At 50.1% G+C, this 20951-nt stretch overlaps 1 protein-coding gene across 3 annotated transcripts in view; it reads left to right on the top strand.

Moving 5' to 3' along the window:
- The window catches only part of asic1b (acid-sensing (proton-gated) ion channel 1b), an 809000-nt gene that overhangs the window by 600267 nt on the left and 187782 nt on the right, over positions 1-20951 (top strand). The window contains exon 1 of one of the 3 annotated variants that reach the window (XM_038786502.1): positions 18930-19846. The exons of the other annotated variants lie outside the window; for them this stretch is intronic. Coding sequence (XP_038642430.1) covers positions 19283-19846 — 564 coding nt within the window. The 5' untranslated portion in view covers positions 18930-19282. Of the gene's footprint in view, positions 1-18929; positions 19847-20951 lie in introns of those variants that run through there. 3 annotated transcript variants of the gene reach the window in all.

Genomic DNA, 20951 nt, shown 5'->3' with positions numbered 1-20951 from the left:
CAGCCGGGAATCCAACCTGGGACCCTGGAGCTGTGATGCAACTGTGTTAACCACTATGCTACCTTGCCGCCCTAATCTGGCATATTGAATAGAATAGAGCTTTATTGTCCATTCAGAAGTGGACATTTGTCTTTGTTTTTATCTCCAATAACATATTGGAGGCTGCACAGTAGCACAGTGGCTAGCAATGTTGCCACATTCATCAATGCACCAGACTCTGAGACAGCACAGAACCTGGCTGAATTGAGGGTGTCCCAGCAGAGTTCAGGGATGAAGGGAATTGACTCCTTTTTTTCACACAACACACCATCAATTTGCCCAGCCTAGAGATCAAACGTAACGTTGCTACTGTGCTGCGTCTTTTAGCAATATTTCGGGTGTTGAAATCTTGGGAAGGCTCAAGGAAGGTTGTAGATGCCCCTCCTACCAGCAGGTGGCAATGTTGTCAAGCATTCCTATTTCTCGAGCACTGGGGAAGAAAGCTCCCTGCCCATGAGTGGGTTACATTTTGTAGTCGCCCCTGTGAACAGTGAGTGGCTCCTCTTGTTTTTAATTGGCGATGACAGTTTTTCTGGAACCTTTGATCTATTAGACAGATTAGAAAAGAAAACTGCAGCGAATGCTGGAACTGTGAACGAAAGAGAGAAAGTGCTGGGAGTGCTCAGCAGTGTATGTGGAGAGCGAAACAGAGCCAGCTCATCAGGTCGAGGCGACCTTTCGTCAGTTATATTGTTTGATTCCCATCGATGTGAAGCCATTTTGTTGGGGGGGGGGGGGGGGGCGGAGTGGTGGTGGCGGTGGAGGGGGTAACAGATCGCCAGAGTCAAGTCTCAATCCATCTGGCACTGGGGCCATCGCTGACCACCACTTAATAATAATAATCTTTATTATTGTCACAAGGAAGCTTACATTAACACTGCAATGAAGTTACTGTGAAAAGCCCCTAGTCGCCACATTCCGGCGCCTGTTCGGGTACAGAGGGAGAATTCAGAATGTCCAATTTACCTAACAGCACGTCTTTCGGGACTTGTGGGAGGAAACCGGAGCACCCGGAGGAAACCCACGCAGACACGGGGAGAACGTGCAGACTCCTCACAGAGAGTGATCCAAGCTGGGAATCGAACCTGGGACCCTGGAGCTGTGTGGTAGTCACCACTGTTGTATTGTGTATACTGCATATGAGGGTATTACGGTAAGGCCCCTGTACTACAGGTACGGGGGTAGATTCCTGCCTGCTGGCTCCGTCCAGTAGGCGGGGTGGCGTGGCGTGGTTGCGGCGATTCTCCAACCCGGCGCGGGGCTCGGAGAATCCCGCCCGAGTTGTTTTCGTTTCAGAGTCATCCGCAAAATCCTTCGAAGAGTTTAACAATTTCACGTGGGCATTTAGTTTTTAGTGGAAGCTTTCTTCCGTGATCACTGACTGCTCCCTCAACTCTCTCAGTTCGTTCGTTAGATCTTCAATCTGTTCCATCATGTTCACCTTTGCTGCTTTTAATGTCTGGATTTGCTCTTCCGTACTGCGTATCACATCTTCCATGTTCTTCAGATTAATAGGCGTAACGGATCTTTTTGAGGCTAATGACTGGGACATTATAAAGACATAAAACAAAAGCCAGGTCCAGACACCAGATAAACATGCCTAAGGACAGCACGGTAACATTGTGGTTAGCACAATTGCTTCACAGCTCCAGGGTCCCAGGTTCGATTCTTGGCTTGGGTCACTGTCTGTGCGGAGTCTGCACGTTCTCCCCGTGTCTGCGTGGGTTTCCTCCGGGTGCTCCGGTTTCCTCCCACAGTCCAAAGATGTGCAGGTTAGGTGGATTGGCCATGCTAAATTGCCCTTGGTGTCCAAAATTGCCCTTAGTGTTGGGTGGGGTTACTGGGTTATGGGGATAGGGTGGAGGTGTTGACCTTGGGTAGGGTGCTCTTTCCAGGAGCCGGTGCAGACTCGATGGGCCGAATGGCCTCCTTCTGCACTGTAAATTCTATGATAAACTTTCAGATATTATTCTGGAGGAAGGAGGTCACATGACTTGAGTGACCATTTTGAATTCTCTATATTCAGTTGAGAACTCAGAAACAGACAGCTTGCTGATTTACCTCCAAGCTGCAAAATCAACGGCAGTCCTCCATGTTGACCAAACAACCTGCAACAAGCCTCGGCCTCTCAAAGCCTGTTTATCTGGAAGCCTCTGACCTTTGCCAGGCAAGCAGACCATTAGCTGGATTCTCCCAAAATGGAGTTATGTCCGCACGCCGGCGTAAAAACGCAGGCGTTGCATTCCCAAGTTTCCTGATTCACTTACCTGCAGGGGGCGAGCAGGGACCCAGAGTGAATCTCGCAGCTTTGGCTGCAGATACGGGCCCCCGCACTTCCGGTTCCGAGTCCACGCATGTGCACGGCGGCGGCCTCGCTGAGCGCCATGGTGGACTCGGACCGCGGACCCACACAAACAAACTAGGCCCCCCCCCCCCCGGATTGGCCGCACGCCCGAGGATCCGCCCAGCTTGATCTCTCCTCAAGCCGCCCATAAGGACCCCCCCCCCCCCCCCGATGCCAGATCCCCCCGCGCCCCCCCCCCCCCCCCCCCCCCCCCCCCCACCAGGAAAGCCACGGATTGAGTCCGCAGCCGCCACACGAGAGTCCCGACCGGCCATACCATGTTAGTTCCACGCCGTTGGGAACGCGGCTGGTCGGGAGCGGAGGTTCGCTGGGCGGGCCTCTGGCAATCTCACCCCCCCCACAGCCGCGCAGCGTGATTCGCAATCGCACGAATATTCGGGGCCTGGAGAAGTTCCGGGCCCATTTCCGTCGGGAAATCTGATTCTCCGCCCCTGCGGCAAACGCAATTTCGGTGCGAGGCTGCAGAGAATCCAGCCGCACATCTATGTAGAGCATAGAACATAGAACATTACAGCGCAGTACAGGCCCTTCGGCCCTCGATATTGTGCTGTCCTGTGAAACCCTTCTAAAGCCCATCTACACTATTCCCTTATCGTCCATACGCCTATCCAAAGACCATTTGAATGCGTTTAGTGTTGGCGAGTCCACCACTGTTGCAGGCAGGGCATTCCACGCCCTTACTACTCTCTGAGTAAAGAACCTACCTCTGACATCTGTCCTGTATCTATCTCCCCTCAATTTAAAGCTATGTCCCCTCGTGCTAGCCATCACCATCCGAGGAAAAAGGCTCTCACTGTCCACCCTATCTAATCCTCTGATCATCTTGTATGCCTCAATTAAGTCCCCTCTTAACTTTCTTCTCTCTAACGAAAACAGCCTCAAGTCCTTCAGCCTTTCCTCATAAGATCATCCCTCCATACCAGGCAACATCCTTGTAAATCTCCTCTGTACCCTTTCCAATGCTTCCACATCCTTCCTATAATGTGGCGACCAGAACTGCACACAATACTCCAAATGCGGCCGCACCAGAGTTCTGTACAACTGCAACATGACCTCATGGCTCCGAAACACAATTCCTCTACCAATAAAAGCTAACACACCGTACGCCTTCTTAACAACCCTCTCAACCTGGGTGGCAACTTTCAGGGATCTATGGACATGGACACCGAGATCTCTCTGCTCGCCCACACTACCAAGAATCTTACCAATAGCCCAGTACTCTGCCTTTCTGTTATTCCTTCCAAAATGAATCTCATCTTGATACATCATCATTCACTTGAAAGGGATTCGGTGCTGCTGCCTTCTGCCAGAAACCCACCAGACCTAGAACTTCTCCATGCAGGAACCCCTCCCTCTCTGAACTTTGACTTTCAGCCTCTGGAAATCACGTGAACTGAGGCTTTAAGTCCCTCCCTCTCACACCTTCCCCCAACCTCAGAGAGGCCCCCGGGAATCCCCCCCACCCGCGATCCCTTCTCTACCTGGCAAAGACCCTCCAGGCCCAATCACCTGGCACTGCTGGGGTGCTCAGGTGCCAGAGGGTGAACCAGGGTGCCACTCTGCCCTGCCCCTGACCATTCCAGGGTCTCCAGTGGTCTGGGAGACCCCTCCAAATGCCGTTACGACTGATCCACGTTTGTGCGGACCACTAAACAACGTCCTGGTGGGGTCTCCCAGGTGGCAGAGTCGGTGAGTCCTGGGTGGCGGATGATTCCAGCGTCCGAGTATTTAAATCAGCCATTAGGCTAATTAAAATGTTCAGATCTGGATCTCACCGAGCGAAGGCGAGTTCTGGATCGCATCCGGTGGAAGGAGTCGGGTAACTCCCGCGAGGTTTCCCATCCGGCGCGGAGCCCAATTTTGGTCTCGCGCAAAATTCACCTGTTGCGCTCGGATCTGCACCAGGCACAACAGGATCGCAAGATGTAGGTTCAGTGTTCTCTTACATAACTGTGTGGCAGGACTGTACTCAGTCCCATTGTACCCCGATATGTATCAGACCCTTATACGTCAAAATACTCTGCCTAGTCTCAAGCTGATAAAACATTAATCTGCAGCTGGGTTGAATCAAGTGGTGTGGCCTTTGAAATAGTCACTGGGCTGCAGTCCGAAAATAAATATTGCAACTTGGTCTGGGCAGCATGGTGGCACAGTGGTTAGCACTGCTGCCTCACAGCTCCAGGGGCCCGGGTTCAATTCCGGCCTTGGGTCACTGTCTGTGCAGAGTCTGCATGTTCTCCCCGTGTCTGTGTGGGTTTCCTCCGGGTGCTCCAGTTTCCTCCCACGGCCCAAAGATGTGCAGGTTAAGTGGATTGGCCGTGCTAAATTGTCCCTTAGTGTCCAAAGATGTGCAGGTTAGGTGGATTGGCCGTGTTAAATTGTCCCTTAGTGTCCAAAGATGTGCAGGTTAGGTGGATTGGCCATGTTAAATTGTCCCTTAGTGTCCAAAGATGTGCAGGTTAGGTGGATTGGCCATGATAAATTGTCCCTTATTGTCCAAAGATGTGCAGGTTAGGTGGATTGGCCATGTTAAATTGTCCCTTAGTGTCCAAAGATGTGCAGGTTAGGTGGATTGGCCAGGCTAAATTACTCCTTAGTGTCCAAAGATGTGCAGGTTAGGTGGATTGGCCATGTTAAATTGTCCCTTAGTGTCCAAAGATGTGCAGGTTAGGGGGATTGGCCATGCTAAATTGTCCCTTAGTGTCCAAAGATGTGCAGGTTAGGTGGATTGGCCGTGTTAAATTGTCCCTTAGTGTCCAAAGATGTACAGGTTAGGTGGATTGGCAATGATCAATTGTCCCTTAGTGTCCAAAGATGTGCAGGTTAGGTGGATTGGCCATGCTAAATTGTCCCTTAGTGTCCAAAGATGTGCAGGTTAGGTGGATTGGCCGTGTTAAATTGTCCCTTAGTGTCCAAAGATGTGCAGGTCAGACGGGGCTGTGTGAATAGGGTGGAGGGATGGGCCAAGGTAGAGTGCTCTTTTAGTGGGTTGGTGCAGATTCGATGGGTCGAATGGCCTCCTTCTGCACTGTCGGGATCCAAAGGTTCTATGATTTTGAGAGAGAGTGTTGGTGAATTTCCTCTCCTGTCTCCTCTGTGAACTGCTGTGCCTGAACCAATCTCCAGCCTCTCATCGTTCAATGAGAAAGGTGCTGGGGTAAATTTTCCAATCCTGCTCGCCTGGGGAATCGCCACAGGCGGGGTGGAATATTTGACGGACCGTTGACCTCGGGTAGGAATGTCCGGCCTTGCCCGCCGTCTCTCCTGGATTTCCCTGGACTTTGCATCCAGCGAGTAGGACACTGTAAAGCCTGCACAACACTAACAATGGCGCTGGGATGTTACACACGGAACAGGAACAGCTTTAAAAGATAGCTTTGAAATTCCTCAAGTATTGATTCAAAACATAAACTAGAAGGAGTTCTGACGGAGCTTGGTAAGCAGGAGACAGATTTAAGATCGTTGGCGAAGAAATTGGAGCTTTAAGGCGGAGAATTTCTTTTTACACAGTAAATTGTTGTGATCTGAAGGGTGGACGTATCATTCTACAATTCTATTTGCCTGATGGATAATTTAAAATACTTCGCAGCTGCTTATCGAAGATAAGCCAACTGCATCTTCAGTTCCTCAAGCACAATATTAGAAAATCAGAAATAGAAACAGAGACCATGGAAATGCTCAGTAAACCAGACAACATCTGTGAAGAGAGACAAACAGAGTTAACGCCTCAGCTCGATGCGCTTTCCTAGCGTCTGACGTACGGTTAACTCTGCTTCTCGCTCCACAGAAGCTGCCTGACCTGCCGAGTGTTTCCAGTATTTGTCTTCTTCCTGTCTTTCTATTGGCGCACTGCTTCATTCAGCCAGGAGATGGCAGTGCAGCTATTCTGCAGGGTCACTTGCAGAACTCACTCGATGGAACTTAATTCAGTCATTAGGATGTTCCTCCTCTCCCCCTCCTGACTGACTTTGTACTGGACAGTCGGATATTACAATAGGTTGCCGAAAATGTTCTAAAATGAATGCACCAAACCGCAGAATGTGGTATTCGACAATCCATTGTTCCCACTTCTGTGCCTCATGACTTAACAATGTGATTTGCTCCGATTTTGAATGAATCTCGGATCCATGCATCATCCCAGTCAGATCCTGGCACCGGGCAAAGACTTGGTTCCAAAAGAAAATGACAAAATGTTGACAACAACTGGCATTTATGTGGCAACCTGTAATGTCGTGAAGCATCTCCAGGTGCTGCATCGGAGTGCTATTGAACAGAAATTGCCACTAGACCATAGAAGGAGACGTTAGGATGGGTGACAAAAATCCGATCAAAGAAGCAGGTTGCTAGGAGCGTCTTAAAGGATGAAAGCAAGGTGGGAAGGTTTAGGGAGGTAATTCCCGAGCTTAGGCCCTCCCAGGCAGCTGAAGGCACGGCCGCCAATGGAAGAGCGATTAAAAGCAGGATGTTCAAGAGGCCAGAATTGGAGGAGTGAAGAGTTATGGGTAGGTGAGGGTGGGGGGGGGGGGGGGGGGTGACAATTAACTGTTTTATATTAATAATCTTTATTGTCACAAGTAGGCTTACATTAACACTGCAATGAAGTTACTGTGAAAAGCCCCTAGTCGCCACATTCCGGCGCCTGTTCGGGTCACAGAGGGAGAATTCAGAATGTCCGGTTGTGATGTCAGTACTGCAGAGCCTTTGACCAGCTTCCACTCTGTACAACGGACAGATGAACAGATATACAGACGAGCAAGATTACAGCTTTGGAAATTAAGCATCTGTTTTTGCTGGATGCCCCCCTGAGAGAATGATTCTTGCACATTATTGGTCTCTGACCTATACAACAAGCATTGGAAGTGTTCCATCAAACAGTTCCTTCTCTCTCTTATGATCAGTGGATTGTGCATTTAACGCTCTCCCCCAACCTCCCATGGTGCATTCCCTCTCCCTCAAGTTTTTAACACTGGATTTAAAACACTCTTCAACATCTATGACATGCTTAAAAATCAAACAATGAAATCTCCCTTAATTGATGTCAAACAAATTCATGTCCATCTGAAATCTGTACATGTGTCATTTAGACTGTGGGCCCTGACAGCACCCTGGCAGTAGTACTGAAGACCAGACCTTGCCATGCCCCTAGCTAAGCTGTTCCAGTATAGCTACGACACTGGCATCGACCAACAATGTCGGGAAAATTGCCCAGGTATGCCCTGTCCACAAAAAGCAGGACAAATTCATTCGCCATCCTCTCAAAGAACAATGCAGCACAGGAACAGGCCCTTCAGCCCTCCAAGCCTGTACCGGTCATGATACCAACATTGGCCAAAACCCTCAGCACTTCCTTGTGCCGTATCTCTCTATACCCATTCTATCCATGTGTTTGTCAAGATGCCTTTTGAACGCCGTTAATGTATCTGCTTCCACAACCTCCCCTGGCAACGCATTCCAGGCACTCACCACCCTCTGCGTAAAAACCTGCCTCGCACATCTCCTCTAAACTTTGCCCCATGGACATTAAACCTATGCCCCCTGGTGACTGACCCCTCCACCCTGGGAAAGAGTGCCTGCCCATCCACTCTATCCACGCCCCTCAATCTTGTCGACCTCTATCAGGTCACCCTTAACCTCCGGCGTTCTAATGAAAACCGAGTCTATTCAGCCTCTCCACATAGCTAACACCCTCCAGACCAGGCAACATCCTGGTAAACCTCCTCTGCACCCTCTCCAAAGCCTCCACTTCCTTCTGGTGGTGTGGCGACCAGAATTGTGCACAATATTCCAAGTGCGGCCTTACCAAGATTCTATACAACTGCAACATGACTTGCCAGTTTTTATACTCGATACCCCGTCCAATGAAGGCAAACATTCTGTATGCTTTCTTGACTACCTTGTCTACTTGTGTTGCCACCTTCAAAGATCTCCTGGAACTCCCTCCCTAACAGCACTGTGGGTGTACCCACACCGCAGAGACTGCAGCGGCTCAAGAAGGCAGCTCACCACCACCTTCTGAAGGGGCAATTAGAGATGGGCAATAAATGCTGGCCGAGCCAACGATGCCCACATCATGAGAATGAAGATGTAAAAATGGCTTCTCAAAGGCCCATATGAGTTTAACCCAGCGACACCCAAATCCTGTGACTGAAGAAAAATCTTTAGCTTTATTAGAGAGCTTTCACACCTGCTATGCATGCTGGGATAGTCCTCCCTCCATTGCTGCCACTGGCTTCCTCTCCTCTGGCCAATGGTCTCATGCTCACAAAACAATTTTGGATTCTTGCCTATCCTCCAAATGACTGTTGGTGACACTTGCAAATGAATGCTTTGTGAATTTCCATTTTAGCAGAGACATGAGCCCACTTCTCTAATTATGTTGGCGCCTTTGCTGAAACAATATGTGAAGGGACATGATGCAAGTGTCCCAACGCTGGTCTGCTGACACCATCCATTGCCACTTCCAGACTTTTTAGTTCTGTTGGCATTTTGTTCTTGTGAAATGTGCCCTTAAGCAGCGAACTAATCCTGAATCTGGAAAGAGCAAAGATTTATAGCAGCCAACTGTTGTGCTATCACACCAATCTTGATGGGCAAAAGAACAGACGCCTCGATTTTATGGTCAGTTAAGCTGTCGCCCGACACAGCAAGAATTATCCACTGAAGAAATTCTGATTGCTTTCCTTTATTAAAACCCAATGAGTCAGCCATCCTGAATGAGCAGATTGGTTGGATAATACCGTTCCATAATCAGCCGTCAGACAGGTTGGTTTGTTTTGTCGAGGCTTTTCCAGGTTTATCCAGCTTGGGAAGATGGGGCCGGAGGGGAAATGAGGTTTAATCATCACCATGGCAGTTGGGATGATGAGGAATGATTCTGTGGGCGGAATCATACAGTCCCTCCTGCAGTGGGAAGCTTGGCCGGGGGGGGGGGGGGGGTGACTTAATTTGGCATGAGGTGGGATGGACTGTAGCAATTCTGTCCTCAGGATTTTATAGGTGGGTTAAAGGCGAGACTTTCCCGACGAGCAATGTCGGGAAGCATATTTGCATACATTAGCATGTCATGCATGTTTGTTGAAAGGCCAAATCGCTGGAGTTAAGTTCCTCCGCCGAATTAAATTCCCCACCGGCGAGGAATGAGAACGTTCACATTCACAACTGCACCTGGTGAGGTAGATTTCACCCATGAGGAACGGTGAGTTGTTGCTGCCTTGTCCCCTCTGGGCAGTAAATTGCATCTCTCTAGATCACTACTTTCCGTCAGACAACCGCGCAACCTCAAACCATTGTTTGCAGCAAATTACCCAGCCTTCAGAACAGCGACCACGACACCACACAACCCTGCCATGGCAATCTCTGCAAGACGTGCCAGACCATCAACATGGATACCGCTATTACACGTGGTAACACCACCCACCAGGTACGCGGCACATACTCGTGCGACTCGACCAATGTTGTCTACCTCACTCGCTGCAGGAAAGGATGTCCCGAAGCGTGGTACATTGGCGAGACCATGCAGACACTGCGACAACGAATCAACGGGCATCGTGCAACAATCACCAGGCAGGAATGCTCCCTTCCAGTTGGGGAACACTTCAGCAGTCAAGGGCATTCAGCCTCTGATCTCCGGGTAAGCGTTCTCCAAGGCGGCCTTCAGGACACGCGACAACACAGAATTGCCGAGCAAAAACTTATAGCCAAGTTCCGCACGCATGAGTGCGGCCTCAACCGGGATCTTGGATTCATGTCGCATTACATTCACCCCCCCACCATCTGGTCTGGGTTTGTGAAATCCTACCAACTGTCCTGGCTTGAGACAATTCACACCTCTATAACCTGGGTTTATCACAATCTCTGGATCTGTAAGACTTAATTACCTTCTAATGCTCGCATTCTGAGCATTGTCTGGCATCTTTGACTTTGTCTATATATATGTTTCTGGAACATACCTCTTCATTCACCTGAGGAAGGAGCAGTGCTCCGAAAGCTAGTGTTTGAAACAAACCTGTTGGACTTTAACCTGGTGTTGTAAGACTTCTTACTGTGCTCACCCCAGTCCAACGCCGGCATCTCCACATCATGGTATAACATGGCCGGGGGGGGGGGGGGCTTTCGCGAGGGCTGGGGGAACTGGTGGGGGGGGGGGTGTGGCCTGTGGGGTGGTGGATGGCGGGCCTAGACCGGCACCGTGTTGTACTGTGTGACCGCTGCAGGTCGTCAGCCCTGCGCAGCCAGGGACCGGCTATTCTTCGCCCGTTTTTGGCACGGGAGCCGGGAGTTTCACCTGGTGCCGCTGCTAGCCCCTCACCGGTTCAGGAATCAGTGAGGGTTCGGCGCCGATTCTGGCGTCGTAAAACGCCCGAGAATTCTCCGGCACTTAGCCGCTGAAACGGAGAATCCAGCCCGTTATCCCTCACAGTTGACACTGAGACACATGAGGAGATATTCAAAGAGGTGAGCAAAACATGTTCAAAGAGCTTCTGGGTAGCATCTTCAAGGTGGAGAAAGAGGCAGTGAGGTTTATGGAGGGAATTCCAGACCTTCGGCCTAGTCAACTGAATACTACAGGGCCACCCAGAGCACAGCAATAGCAAGAGGTCAGAGTTGGAGGAGCGCTGATATCGTGGGGGAGTTGTAGGGCTGGAGGTGCTTACTGAGATGGGGCAGGGGTGAGGCTATGGTGGGACTTCAACATGAGGATGAGAGTTTTAAAATCAAAGCATTGCCGTAACAGGTGCCAATGTAGGCCAGTGAGCACGAGGGTGAGTGGGACATGAGGGAGAGGGTGGATAGAGGACATAGGGGGTACAGCAGTCCCAGCCAGCAAGATCACATGTTGATGCGAATCACACAATCCACTCTGTTGATCAAAGGGCCCAGTCATCCACTTGTGCTCTGGCCCTCTCTCACCCATAGTGAATTTGCAGCAGAGTGCTTTGAGATAAAGCTGTCCCAAGCATATTAGGAAATGAAGCAGTCATGTGACTCTGCAAAGATGAAAACTTGGCCGGTTTTAAAATGAACAAGCTTATCGTCTGTACATTGACAAAGAAAAATGGTCAATCTATGTGGTCCTCTGTTTAGGCGTATGGTAGTAGGGAGGAGCAGTGCAGGAGGCCGAAGATTCAGCCTCCCCTCCCATTATAAAAGGACAGCAGTGTTGAAGCTGCTCTCAGACTATAATGCAGGTTTAGGCCTTCACTTTTTTCACAACTAGAATAGTTTATACAATTCGGATTGGTGCTCTCTTAACAAGACAGTACAATCTCTAGGAGTGGCAGAGTGGTTAGCACTGCTGCCTCACAGCGCCAGGGATCCGGGTTCAATTCCAAACTTGGGTGACTGTGGAGTTTGCACCTTCTTCCCATGTCTGGGTGGGTTTCCTCCCACAGTCCAAAGATGTGCAGGGTAGGTGGGGTTACGGGGATAGAGTGGGGGGTAGGCCTAGGTGGAGTGCTCTTTCGGAGGGTCAGTCCAGACTTGATGGGCTGAATGGCCTCCATCTGCACTGCCGGAATTCTAAGCAGGGGTTGCCAACTCCGCCAGGATTGACCAGGAATTGAAGGTTGATGTTCCTGTGAGCAAAACCAGAGAGAGAAATGGGGAGCATTAAAAAATAAAATCAACTTCTTTAAACACATACAAACGTCAGACATGGGGGTTGGGAGAAAAGGCCATTGGACTAAAGGTCAATAATCATCCAATCAGATAATGAAGAGTCTGCACGCTTTCCAATCAGCAGCACACAGGCAAGCTATAGGGTGGACATGTCAGCAAGCCAATGACGGGTGTGATGGGGGTGCCGGGCAGTTGCAGACAGTAAAGTTATGTAAAGAGTATGGTTAAGGACAGTAAGGTTATAGGGCAGCATGGTAGCACAGTGGTTAGCACTATTGCTTCACAGCTCCAGGGTCCCGGGTTCGATTCCCGGCTGGGTCACTGTCTGTGCGGAGTCTGCACGTTCTCCCCGTGTCTGTGTGGGTTTCCTCCGGGTGCTCCGGTTTCCTCCCACAAGCCCCGAAAGACGTGCTGTTAGGTGAATTGGACATTCTGAATTCTCCCTCTGTGACCCGAACAGGCCCCGGGATGTGGCGACTGGGGGCTTTTCACAGTAACTTCATTGCAGTGTTAATGTAAGCCTACTTGTGACATGAATAAAGATTATTATTATTATGTGATGACACCTCCAGGAATATGTCGGACCAGAGTTGGCAACTAGTGAAGAGACTGTTGAATTTTCTAAACCAGCGAGTGGATAAAGGGTTGAGTCATAAACTTGTTTTTTCGTTTCTGGATGACAGCATTTTTGACCAAATCGTTTTGAATGTCTGATTGTGAGACTCTTGGCCTAGTAATTATGCTGTTGCCTCCCACTGTTCTGACCACGTGAGGAGGGGTCAAAATGATTTCCCTAATTTCCCACTCTGGGTCTGGCTGTAGCAGAACTTCGTGAAGGATTTTGAAGGATGAATATCTGTGTTTAACCGCTTGTGTACTGCTTAAAGCTGCAAGGCTGCCAGGCATTCTTGGATTCTGAAAACAAAATGGTGTGCTGGTTTTTATTGAGTTAAAAACCCACTCAGGTGAAGATAGCAAAATGTTGAATAAAAAAGGCTACCCGTGCTTCTCGAACGACCCACATTCACACATCCACAAGCAGGCACACTTTTACTGGAGGTAGTTACTTTCTCAGCCAAGTTCAAGGTTCCACACTGAAAGGCAAAAAGGGGAGTTCGCTGTTGGTGTTCTTTGCTGGACACTGCGGTTTGTCCGGCTTCCTTTAAATTCCAGGGGTTGAGTTGAGGTGCATGGGCGGAATTTTCCATTCGCTACACGAGAGTGCCTGGCTGAGACTGCACAGCTTGGTTTTCCTGCCAGTAAATCCAGCCCTGTGGTGCAGAAAGAATCTGGAGGCATGGGCCACCCTGTCTCACTGGCAGGGGGTTGCGGGGAAACTAGCAACCAGGAATCGCGAGATAAAGCACGCCCCGATCTCCAATCGAAAATACAGGAACCACGTCCCCTCCCATTCACACATGGAAAATCCCCCGCAACCGATAAGGGGAGCCCCCCCCCATCCCCAATGGAGCTTCACAGAGGTGCCCCCTTGCCAGAGGGGGTAGTGCCAAGGTGCCAGGGGCAATGCCTGGCCATGTCCCTCTCCCCCCAGGGGCAGGAGAGGAATTGTGGGGGGGACGATACGCCGGGGAAGTCCACTAATTATGTGTAAATACATTGACATTCCCAACCTTCCTGAGCGGGAACATTATTACGTCATTGCCGGGAAGTGGGGCGAACCGGAAAACAAAATCTCGCCAACGAGATTCCCGGTTTCCACGTCATGTGATATTTTGCGCCCACGTCGCCGTTTGCACTTGCAGCGTACGTGGGGGGCAACATCTCAGCACGTGTGACTGTGTTTGCTGGACACAATTTCCTTTTTAATTCACAATCCATCTTTTCCAGAAATCGATGAGACGTGCTCCTGATGTTCCTTTCAATGGAAATGATGTCCCCTTCGATGGAAATCAACTATCTCTGTGCTGGATTTTCCAAGTGTCAGAGATAGGGGGCGGGATTCTCTCAGCCCGGGACCGGGCCGGAGAATCGCCGCGACAGGTGCAGAGTGGAGAATCGGTGCCATTTGCGCCGGCATGGCGCCGGTCAAGGGCCGCTCTATGGGGCCCCTCCCCCGATTATTGGCACGGAATGGGCTGAACGGCTGTAATAAAAAACTCGAGTCCCGTCGCCGCCGTTCTAACCTAGTCTTACCCGGCGGAGCCTCGGCATGGAAGGGTCTAAGGATGGCCTGTGGGGAGGTAGGGGGGGGGGGGGGGGTCTGACCCCAGGGGGGCCTCCACTGTGGCCTGGCCCGCGATCGGGGCCCACCGATCAGTGGGCCGGCCTCTTGGGCTAGGGGCCTCCTTTGTTCCGTGCCAGCCCCTGTAGCCCTATGTCATGTTGCGCTGGGGCCGGTGCGGAGAAGGGAGCCATTTTGCTCCCATTTTGCTCCCGCCATTTTGCATGCGCGGACTCCGCGGCGCCCAGTTGACACCGAGATCGGCAGCTGGAGCGGGCGTGGGCCGCTCCAGTGCCATGCTGGCCCCCTATAGGGGCCAGAATTGATGATTCTGAGGCAATGTTGAAGCCGTTAAGGCCCAGGGGCCTTAACTTGAAAGAAGGGAAGAGAGCTCCTTACTCCTCCAATAGCAGCTCTCCCAGACTCCAGTTTTGCTTCTGTTTAATAGTTTGTAGAGATTAAAAAATGGTTACATGTCACATGACCTATTTTCCACTTGATGTCAGAAAGGGTTTGTATATCTGATGTCTGAATCTGTCTTTTGTTCTCCCAGTTATTAGCTTCTGAATGAGTCATTATCCATTTTGATGAAATCTTCCAGGAAAGCATTGTCCTCGTAGACTTTCAATCTCGAATTGAGATAATCTTATAATGGTACAAATGCACCGTTCCTTTCGATAGTTATTTTGTGAAGTGGACCGTGACATCCTCAGGCATGAAATTCCATGAGCAACATGTCATGGCATGTCTGCGGTGAAATTTACACAGGAATATTCCCGAAAGCTGGTCAGTCTACAATACCCGACATCAGGGGCTGGATTCGCCGAGCCTCTGCGCCAAAATCACGATCGGCGCGGGGGCGGAGACTGGGCGTTTATGCCAAAATCCGGTCCGACGCCACTCCCACGATTCCACGATTCTCCGGCCCCCCGGAGAATCGCTCGAGAGTCTCTCGCACGTGAACTACTCGTAGGGGGCCATTGACAGAGGCCCCCCTCCCCGCCGAAAACTGGCCGGGTTCCTGACGCCGTGGTTCTAACCACATATCGGCCGCCGGGAACGGCCGTGGCGGCTGTGGACTCAGTGGACCCCTGGTGGGGGGCAGGGGGATCCTTCACGGGGGGGGGGGGGGTCCTCATGGATAGCCAGGCAAACGATCAGGCGGCACCGATCCGCGGGTGTGCACGACCCCGGGGGGGGGGGGGGGGGCCTACATTTTTGCATTTCTTAAGGAAAGTCCAGAGTGAAACGCCAGCGTTTTGTCGCCGACTGGTGCCTGAGTCCGCTGAGCAATCTGAGGGGAGAATAAGAGGCCTTCATTTACATATTGTTGCCGCGATACAGCTCTGGGTCGGGCTGCTGCATCTTGAGAGGCCCTGGGGCGTACCAAATCGCGAGGTCAACAGTGATGTCTGTCAAGACAGTCAATAGTCCCAAACTCAGACCGTTAAATATACAGTAAACATGTCAGCATTGCACTAAATCCACTACCCAAGGCGGTTGCAAAACAGAGACTGATTACTGAATCTCATTAACCTTGACATTCAAGTGGAACATGGGAACCAGAGGAGGCCGTTGAGTCTGTTTCTCAATTCCATCAGATCATTGGCAATCTGCAATTGTCTCCAACTCCTCACTTTGCTCCTGTAACCTTTAAAACCCTTCTCTAATAAGAAGCAATAAAGCAATAAATTTTCAAATTTCCCGTTGATCTCCAATAGTTTGGAGGGTGGGGGCGGGGCGAGAGAGAGTTCCAAATTTCCACTCCCCTTTGTGTTGACTGGCATCATCCCATTAATGTTCTGGATCAAACGTTAAGGGTCTAACCTCCCCCCCCCCCCCCCCCCCTTCCTGCTGTTCTGGGCTCCCCTATGGTTCTTCGATCATTAATTGAGACCGTGTGACATTTTCACCACTCCGAACAACACAAGAAACAAATTCAGCCAGCATGACCCCAAAACTACCCTTGATGCTCCTTGGGGTGGGAAGGGGCCTAATCTGCCAGGATTGAGTCAAGCCTAAGAACTATCAGCCATTTGTCGAGCCACAGAAGCCGTTCCGGTGCTGGGTTCCATTGACGGTGGGAATTCCAGGCAGGATTTGCTCTGGCAAGGAAGGAACATTCGCCCACCTGGCCACCAATGGTACATGGTGGGACGGACTAACCGGGGAAGGGGCACCGAGAAACCAAACCCAAACTTTAACAGCAACAACCAATGGTCCTCAAAGTTCCTCAGACAGCAAATTGGCCTGTTGCATTGAAATCAAGCCCAACCATCTCTCTCACTGCTAAAATGATCTAACTTGCATGGGGCAGGTTGGAACAAGTGCTGTGATAGGCTCAGCTCTGTGAGACTGGAAATCTTGCCACTTGTCCACCAATCACTAATCTTTATTATTGTCACGAGTAGGCTTACATTAACACTGCAATGAAGTTACTGTGAAAATCCCCTAGTCGCCACATTCCGGTCCCTGTTCAGGTCACAGAGGGAGAATTCAGAATGTCTAATTTACATAACAAGCACATCTTTCGGTCCTTCTGGGAGGAAACTGGAGCACCCGGAGGAAATTAAATGAATGAAAATGGCTTATTGTCACAAGTAGTTCAGTGAAGTTACTGTGAAAAGCCCCTAGTCGCCACATTCTGGCGCCTGTTCGGAGAGGCTGGTATGGGAAGGAAACCCACGCAGACACGGGGAGAATGTGCAGACTCCGCACAGACAGTGACCCAAGCCGGGAATTGAACCTGGGGCTGTCATAGAATTTACAGTGCAGACAGAGGTCATTCGGCCCATCGAGTCGGCACCGGCCCTTACATAGAGCACCCTACTAAAGCCCACATATCTACCCTATCCCCGTAACCCAGTAACCCCCCCCTCTTAACATTTTTTGGACACCAAGGGGCAATTTATCATGGCCAATCCACCTAACCTGTACGTCTTTGGGCTGTGGGAGGAAACCCACGCAGACACGGGGAGAACGTGCAGACTCCACACAGACAGCGACCCAAGCCAGGAATCGAACCCGGGACCCTGGCGCTGTGAAGCAACAGTGCTAACCACTGTGCTACCGTGCACAGTGGACGTTTACCAAGTATCTACTATGGTGCTTAAACATCCATTCCCTCGACGAGTGATGGTCTATGGCTGCAGTGTGTACCGACCTACAGAGCACCTTCCAAACCCACAACCTGTGCCATCTAGAAGGACAAGAGCAGCAGATACCTGGAAACCCCACCAGCTGGAGGTTCTCCTTCAAGTCACTCATTGCCCTTACTTGGAAATATAGTGGCCGTTCCTTCACTGTCGCTGGGTCCAAATTCTGGAACTCCCTCCCTAACAGCACTGTGGGTGTACCTACACCACATGGACAGCAGTGGTTCAAGAAGGCGGCTCACCACCATAGGAGTCACTGGCCAGTGAGGCGGTACATGGGGTTCGAGTCAATTTCCCCACTGCTTAATCAACTACTGATGACCATCAGGTAACTCAGCAGATGGGAATTAAACCCAGGACTCACTTGACCATGCAATCACTGACTGAACGCATCAAGTCATAATGAAATGCCAACACCGAACTATATGATTAGTGCATTCCAGCAGGACATGATTGAAGCTGAATTTCAAATTTTAAAAGTGTATCACATATAATACTAATAATCTTTATTGCCTCAAGTAGGCTTACATTAACACTGCAATGAAATTACTATGAGAATCCCCTAGTCGCCACATTCCGGCGCCTGTTCGGGTCACAGGGGGAGAATTCAGAATGTCCAATGAAATTAAATGAAATAAAAATCACTTATTGTCACGAGTAGGCTTCAATGAAGTTACTGTGAAAAGCCCCTAGTCACCACATTCCGGCGCCTGTCCGGGGAGGCTGGTACAGGAATTGAACCGTGCTGCTGGCCTGCCTGGGTCTGCTTTAAAAGCCAGCGATTTAGCCTGGTGAGCTAAACCAGCCCCAGCACGTCTTTCGGGACTTGTGGGAGAAAACCGGAGCACCCGGAGGAAACCCACGCCGACATGGGGAGAACGTGCAGACTCCTCACAGACAGTGACCCAAGCCGGGAATCGAACCTGGGACCCAGTAGCTGTGAAGCAACAGTGCCAACCACTGTGCTACCGTGCCGCCCTATATGAGGCGTACAACGCATGCGGAAGAGCACATCTGCTGGGACGTTGGATGTGACACTGAAACGTTCCTGCTGTTATGAGAGGGTTGAAGATTTGATGGATACAATTGCCCAGCTGACAAATTGTAGGCAAGTAGCTAAACAGGGAGGCGAGCGTTAACACAGCTGTGAGTGTACAGTGAGCACAGTAAGAAATTTTACAACACCAGGTTAAAGTCCAACAGGTCTGTTTCAAACACTAGCTTTCGGAGCGCTGCTCAGGTGAATGAAGTACAGTAAGAAGTCTTACAACACCAGGTTAAAGTCCAACAGGTTTGTTTCAAACACGAGCTTTCGGAGCACGGCTCCTTCTTCAGGTGAATGAAGAGGTGAGTGTGGCTTGAGTTGATTGAAGCAGCTTTTTATTGTTGAGTTGTAATCAGTGTTTATAGAGCTGCTGGGACACTGTGACTCCCTACCATTCCCTCCAGCTAACTGAGAGCAGCATCTCAGTACCTGTAATTGGCCTGCCTCTCATTCTTCCTGCCCACCCAGCCTATCTCCCCAGTGCTAGTGCAGAACTTGGTTGACAGAGGGAGCTGCTCTCCCTGGCGCGGTTTCCTTGTCTGCTCGTTGCCAAGCTCTTCCTGAATTGTAAGTAGCATCCCGGAGTAGTGGGGAACACTCCAAAGAGTGAGTGAGAGACGGGCTAACTGCCTCGGACGAAGAAGGTGAATGCAGGATCTTCGACGAGAGGGTTTTTTTTTCATTCTCTGCACCCACTCTCTGTAACTAAGCTGCAGGCTGATTTCAGCTCAACAGCAGAGGATGCACGCAGTGTGGATTTGGCTCTTTCTCCCTCTCTCTCTTATTCTTCAAGGAAGCCACAGCCATTTGACACGGTAGGAAGGGCTGGCCATGATGGCGGTAGTCCACAGCTGGAGATAAGGTGAAGCAGGATAACTATGGGCCTCGGTTGCAAGGGTGACCATCCCCTCAATCAAGTCACTCAGCCATTCCTGGAGCACACCAAATTTCACGGCGTGAGGTACATCTTCTGCAAGCGCCTGTCCCACCAGCGCCGGCTGCTGTGGTTCATCGCTTTCCTCATCTCCTTGGGGCTGCTGTGCACATGGTCCTCCAACAGGATTAGGTACCTGCTCTCCACCCCGGTCCACACCCAACTCCACATGATGTGGGCCAAGAACCTCTCCTTTCCCGCCGTCACCATCTGCAACAACAACATGCTGATCCTCCGAAGGATGACCAAGGCGGACGCCTACCTGACCGGCCATTGGCTCGGGCTCCTTAACGAAAGCCGGAGCCTCAACCCGACCGCCCGCGAGATCCTCCAGGACAGGCGCTGGAGGTGGTTTGAAAAGTTGCTGGATTTCTCCCACTTCCTGCCCCCCCGGACAACAGACAGCGTCATGTTCAAACTTTTCAACCGCCTCGGTCACCAGATCGAGGACATGGTCCTCGACTGCAGATTCCGGGGCAGGCTGTGTGGCCCACACAATTTTACCACCGTGAGTTTCCTACCTCTTTCTTGGTGTGAGAGGAGTGAGTGTGCGTGAGAGATTAGTTTGTGTGTGTGTGAGATTAGTGTGTGCAAGTGTTAGATTAGTGTGTGTGATATTAGTGTGTGCAAGTGCTAGATTAGCGTGTGTGACATTAGTGTGTGTAAAGTTAGTGTGTGTATGTGTTAGATTAGTGTGTGAGATTAGTGTGTGTATGTGTTAGATAGTGTGTGTGAGTTTAGTGTGTGTGTGTGAGATTAGTGTGTGCAAGTGTTAGATTACCGTGTGTGTGCAAGTGTTAGATTAGTGTATGTGATATTAGTGTGTGCAAGTGTTAGATTACCGTGTGTGAGATTAGTGTGTGCGTGTGAGATTAGTGAGTGTGTGAAATTCGTGTGTGTGACTATGTGTGTGTGAGAGATGAGTGAGTGTGTGTGTGACTAGTGTGTGCAAGTGTTAGATTAGCGTGTGTGACATTAGTGTGTGTATGTGTTAGATTAGTGTGTGAGATTAGTGTGTGTATGTGTTAGATAGTGTGTGTGAGTTTTGTGTGTGTGTGAGATTAGTGTGTGCAAGTGTTAGATTACCGTGTGTGTGCAAGTGTTAGATTAGTGTGTGTGATATTAGTGTGTGCAAGTGTTAGATTACCGTGTGTTTGCAAGTGTTAGATTAGTGTGTGTGAGATTAGTGTGTGCAAGTGTTAGATTAGTGTGTGTGATATTAGTGTGTGCAAGTGTTAGCTTACCGTGTGTGAGATTAGTGTGTGTGTAAAATTAGTGTGTGTATGTGTTAGATTAGTGTGTGAGATTAGTGTATGTATGTGTTAGATTAGTGTGCGTGAGATTAGTGTCTGTATGTGATAGATTAGTGTGTGTGAGTTTAGTGTGTGTGAGATTAGTGTGTGTATGTGTTAGATTAGTGTGTGAGAGATTTGTGTGTGTGTCAGGTTAGTGTGTGTTATGTGTTAGATTAGTGTGTGTGAGATTAGTGTGTGTAAAATTAGTGTATGTGAGATTAGTGTCTGCAAGTGTTAGATTACCGTGTGAGATTAGTGTGTGTGCAAGTGTTAGATTAGTGGGTGTGAGATTAGTGTGTGTGTAAAATTAGTGTGTAT

Source organism: Scyliorhinus canicula, chromosome 28 (genome assembly GCF_902713615.1).
Source record: "Scyliorhinus canicula chromosome 28, sScyCan1.1, whole genome shotgun sequence".
In the NCBI taxonomy this organism is placed as follows: Eukaryota; Metazoa; Chordata; class Chondrichthyes; order Carcharhiniformes; family Scyliorhinidae; genus Scyliorhinus; species Scyliorhinus canicula.
Note: the sequence above shows the minus strand (reverse complement) of the source record. Positions and strands in the feature narration are given on the sequence as shown.